The sequence below is a fragment of the Citrus sinensis genome, chromosome 9 (genome assembly GCF_022201045.2).
Source record: "Citrus sinensis cultivar Valencia sweet orange chromosome 9, DVS_A1.0, whole genome shotgun sequence".
Lineage (NCBI taxonomy): Eukaryota > Viridiplantae > Streptophyta > Magnoliopsida > Sapindales > Rutaceae > Citrus > Citrus sinensis.
This window is the reverse complement of record NC_068564.1, coordinates 15,844,444-15,849,844: the sequence shown is the minus strand read 5'-3', so window position 1 is coordinate 15,849,844 and position 5,401 is coordinate 15,844,444. Positions and strand designations below refer to the sequence as shown.

Here is a 5,401-nt window from a genome sequence, read left to right as displayed (position 1 = left end):
GATTACCCGCTAGCTGTTTTAGTTTTTGAGTGGTCAACATCAAATAACATAATTATTAGCAATTATTAACCCCTTAATTATTATTTTTAAAAAATGTTTGGCACAATTAATTTTTGGACATAAAACAGTCTTTGATGTCCTAAATTTTTTTTTTTAAGGTTCAAATTCACTTTCTTGTAAATTTTTGGAAGAATAATCAATTCATACTTGTCACATAATATACTTAGAATCATTGGATTTATTGTTAAAATATTGGTGTTAAGCATGAAACTCCCAACGAATGGCCAATTAATCGAAGAAAAAAAAATTAATTCCATTTTTCATCTGATCTCTTCTTTTATATACACAAAAAAATGCCTTTTTTATTTTTTCTGCATTATATATATATTATTTTTTTAGTAATTATAAATCTGATTCACAAAATTTCTATCTATTTTTATTATAAATATTAATAGATTGATATATAATTAAATTTAAAAAACAATCATGGGCCAAAATGGTTGATTATATTGCAATTTTGCAAGGTCAAATAGCGCGTAACAAATGGCCCCGACTGTGATTGATGCTTAGCTCTACGTTTTCTGCCGTCTCAATCTCAATTTTCCTTGATTAAAATTTTAAGTCAAGTCAATTGATGAACGACTTCACATGATATTTGCCAGCAACATAGTCATTGAAGCCATTGTCGTTATCATCCACCCTCAACAAATCAAAAGACCAGATATCTGGTCTTTTTATTTTGGTTTCGAATCTAAACTATCATTTCAGTTTAATATTTTAATTAATTTAGTGAATGAACCAAAAAAGTTAGAGATTTCTAAAGGGTCCCACAACGTGAGAAGCATTAAAGAATCTTCTCTTTCAATGAGAAAAAGTCCAACTTTTACAATCAATCAAACATGCCCTTGGGTTTTCAATCTCACCTAATTCTACCCCTTTTTCTCTCTCAATTCCTCAAAACAACTTTCTTTATTTTTCCTTTAATTTGAAAGCAAGTAAAACATCTTAGCTGGCAAGGATAGCATCCTAAGCTGTATTTGTTTTGCACAGCCTGGAAAACATCAAATCACTAAAAATTTCCCTGGAATGAAAACCAATAATTACACATTTCTATCAAGAGTCAAAGAATATATATAATACAGAATAGGGGGATTCAACTGTTTCCCCCTTTTTGATTGAACTGCTCACAATCAGACCAAACCAATCTGTTAGCCTTAAAGAATATAACAAAAACAACAGCTCTACTAGTTCAGGTTTCGCACAATCCAAGATAAAGCAAGAAATACAACAAAAAGGATCATTAGATATATAATCATAAATTTTTTATTTTCTTTTGATTACCCATTTGATTCGAATGATTCGGCATCCTATTGTTTCTTCAAAGTCATTTCAACTTTACCTCGTCATCATCTGCAATCTGCTGAATTGAATGTGTCTGCAAATCCGGAGGGTTTTGAAGGTATGCTCGAATGGGATTGGGAGTATGATGAAGACATGTCACCAAACATTGTTGACGTACCTTCATTAGCTTGCCATCTTTGTAGAGCTTGAGGTAGACTCATGTGGAGGTCAATACCATAACCATCTTCATCTTCACGGGTGGCAGGTTTCCATTGCTCTACAAGAGGACCCAAAACATTGACTGCATGGCCCATATCTGGTCTTTGTTGTGGTTCGCGCGCAGTACAATGTCCTGCCAGCTCAGCCACTCTATAAATGCTCTCAATTGTCTCTTCGTCAAGATTGAGGTTTGGATCAATAGCCTTTGGGATATTTTCTTTGCTTATTAAGACCCGACGGAACCATGTAACCAAATGAGCCCTGTCATCTGGCATAGTATCATCCAATGCTTTCCTACCGGTGATGGTTTCCATCAAAACCACTCCAAATGCATAAACATCAATTTTCGTTGTCACTCTTCCAGTAGCTGTCATATGACAACAAATAAAGAAGACACAATCAATATTTAAACTAGAACAATTTATTCAGGGTAACATTCAAAGTTATCTAAGAACAAAAGGAAAATTTTAAAGACGATAAAGGACAAACAAGTCTGCAACACAACAACAAATTTCATACAAGTGATTGAAAGAAGATCCTACCTACTATAGATGCATAACATCCAACTTGAAGGATGAACTAGTCATTTATCAATTAACAACGTACAAAGTAAGTTCTGTAATTAGAATTTAATAAATTTGAATGAAGATTCATGATTAAGCTAAGATAGTTTAACAAGAGTTACTACCACATAATTGCCAAAGTAATTAACAAGAAATGATATTCTGATAGTTCAAATCATATTTGTGCTAATGCCTACTATTGCATCCTCTATCATTCCTCAACATTGAAGAACTAAAACGTCACAGACCAAAAAGCATGTTGAGGAAGTTTTGCATTAGAACAAGCTAGGGAAAACATGACTAAAGTTTAAAGATGATATGTTCCAAACCTTCAAGGTATCATGTAGGCAAAAATTTGAATACTCACATACAAACCACAGGTCACTCCTACTTTCATTGAATAGAAAGGTAACAAAGGTTAAAGAACTAAAGTACTATTTATGATAATCAAGGCAGTATTTTTGCAAAAATTTAATAGTTCTAAAGCATATGCAGTATCACTTCAAAAAAATGATTTAAGCAACCTAGCATTATGCAAATGAAAAATCTACTGAGAGGACTTTCAAATCCAAATCAAAGGCTAAACATACCAGCATACTCAGGGGCAAGATACCCAAATGTTCCAGCCAACCGCGTCTCCACGGAGTACTTCCCATCAGGTGCATTTTTAACCAAACCAAAATCTGCAACCTTAGCCCTCATGTCATCCCCAATGAGAATGTTGGAAGGCTTCAGATCTCTATGGATGAAACTCTGTTGTGCCAAGCTGTGTAAATACTCCACTCCTCGAGCAACATCTAGTGCAATCGTAACCCGCTGCTTCCATGTAAGCGGAGTGTATCCATGATCATGCCACTCAAATAAATGTTGTGCCAAAGTTCCCCGAGGCATATACTCATACACCAATAGCCTCTCACTGCCATTTATACAATAACCTAAGAGAGCAACCAAATGCCTATGCCTGACCTTGGTAAGCACTGCAATTTCAGCCTGAAACTCACTCAATCCTTTGTTGCCCATTGTATTAGACTCCATCCTCTTCACGGCAATTTTAGTCCCATCAGGCAATTCCCCTCCATATACAACACCAAATCCACCCCTACCCAAAATGTTAGCTTCGCTAAAATTATCTGTCACTTGACGAAGTACCTCTATCGAAATCGCCACATTTCCACCCTCAAAAAGATGGCGATCACTAACATCTCCACTGCTTTGACTATGCAACTCACTAGGAACCCCATTATACCCATTCGTACCATTACCACCAGTTACTCCATTTTTATTCATTTCATTCCCAACTTCTGGATTCTTTACCCTACCAAACTTCCTATGCTTTCTCCTAGCAATAAACTTATACACAACGAAGAACACAACCGCAATGAAAATCACAACAACAACAACTATAGCAACAATTGTACCTACAGACAGCTTACTCTTGCTTGATGCAGCAGGACTCCCACTGGGACCACTAGGTTTGGATCCGGGAGTCCCCGCTCCCCCAGGAGTCGTATCCACATTAGTGCCAATGAAAGGGTTTCCAGGTGACACAGTAAACTTCACATTACTCCCAAAATCAGGGACCTTCCCAGAAAGATTATTATTCGATACATCAAGATTCTGCAGGGAAGCTAGTTTGGTCAAGCCATCAGGAATAGGACCGGTCAAGTTGTTCTGCTGCAAATACAAATTCTTCAATGACGTCAGATTGGCATATGCTGGCGAAATCTTCCCTGCCAAATGCTTATTCGCGAGATTAATGATTATGATCCTTCCCTGAGAACATGTGACAAATGGCCAACCATCGCAAGCATTGTTTCCTTCCCAAGAGTCAGACAAAATCGCCGGATATCCCATATCTCCGGCAATCTGAAGCAACGTCGTCACCTGCGGATCACACGGGGTAGCCGCATCTGAACTGTTCTTACAAAAATTATTATGATCAAGGCTAACCTTTTGAACCTTACTAGGAAACAGAGGATAAGGACCTTGTAACTTATTGTTTTGCAAAGAAATGTTCAACAAAGCGGGAAGCGAAATAACAGAAGCAGGAACCACACCGGTCAATTGGTTGTCACGCAAAGACAAATCAAACAAGCTCTCACATTTAGACAAATCGGGAATGGGACCTGTGAACTGATTCTTATGAAGCCAAACTTGCCTCAACTGAGTCATCCCAGATAACACATCGAGAGTACCCGATAAACCCAGTTGCTGATCATTCATCCAAAGGTTTTGTATATCAGATTTCGCAAAAGAAGCAGGCAGAGACCCAGTAAAATTGTTGTAAGAAAGCCTCAGATTCTGCAGATTTGAAAAGGAATCAAAAAAGTCAGGGATTAGACCAAAGATGTTGGCATTATCCATGTACAAAGTTGTGAGGCTTGTAGATTTGGTCAGTTCATTAGGAAAAGGCCAAGGGGCAAGATTTGGGTTGTCGCTGAGACTCAACACTTGCAAGTTCGTTAAGCCGTCGAAGCAGCCAGTGGGTACGCTGGTGAAGTTGTTGTTGTCCAAATAGATATCTTGCAACGACGTCGCGTTGGCAAGGGAGGGAATGGCGCCGGCAATGTTGTTTATTTGGAAAGAAAGGGTTTCCAGCTGCGTGAGGGATGAGATTTCCGGCGAAAGAGTGCCACTGAGTCCGCTTTTTGCGAGGCTTATGCTTGTCACGCGGTTTGAGTTGTCGCAATTGATGCCGGTCCACCTGCAGTACCCGGTTGAGGATGTGCTGGACCAGTCAGAGGGTAGGTTCTGCAGCGACTGAGCTAGCTTCAGCATCACCGACCCGTCGTCGCCCAACGACGTCGTCGTCAGCTGGAGCAAGAGAAGGACGACGGCGCAGATGGAAACCTGGGGTTTTTTGCGCATCATGTGTCTGTTTGTTTTGTTTTGTTTGTTTGTTTCTTTCTTTTGGGGTTGGTTGGATTTTCTTCTTTTTGAATGAAGGGAGTTGCTGTTGCTTTCTTTTAGTTCAGCAGCCAAACCGAACTGTCTGCCTCCCACTGAAAGTCTCTCAAGGCATGTGCTTGCTTGCTTACGCTTTTAATCTTTTGGTTTTGTAAAAGAACTCCTAAACCCGAAAGGGAAATTAAAGGATTTTAAAATTTTATTTTTATTTTATTTTTCCAGAAAATCAAAATAGAATAAGATTCATATTTTTTTTTCCTAATATAATCCATTTTCAAACTTCGTATAAAAGATACTTCTTTTACATTACAATCTTATATTTATAATTAGAAGCTTACCAAAAAAAATTTTTTTGGTAGTAAACCTTCTAG

At 37.9% G+C, this 5,401-nt stretch overlaps 1 protein-coding gene across 1 annotated transcript; it reads right to left on the bottom strand.

The window, feature by feature from the left end:
- Positions 1 to 1,082: 1,082 nt before the first annotated feature.
- LOC102612431 (receptor-like kinase TMK4) lies at positions 1,083 to 5,162 on the bottom strand. Its single transcript, XM_006492462.4, has 2 exons — positions 2,714 to 5,162; positions 1,083 to 1,927 (listed from the first exon to the last, which is right to left on the bottom strand). The coding sequence occupies exons 1-2, from the start codon at positions 4,992 to 4,994 to the stop codon at positions 1,407 to 1,409; spliced, it is 2,802 nt and encodes a 933-aa protein (XP_006492525.2). The 5' UTR covers positions 4,995 to 5,162; the 3' UTR covers positions 1,083 to 1,406.
- Positions 5,163 to 5,401: the final 239 nt, after the last annotated feature.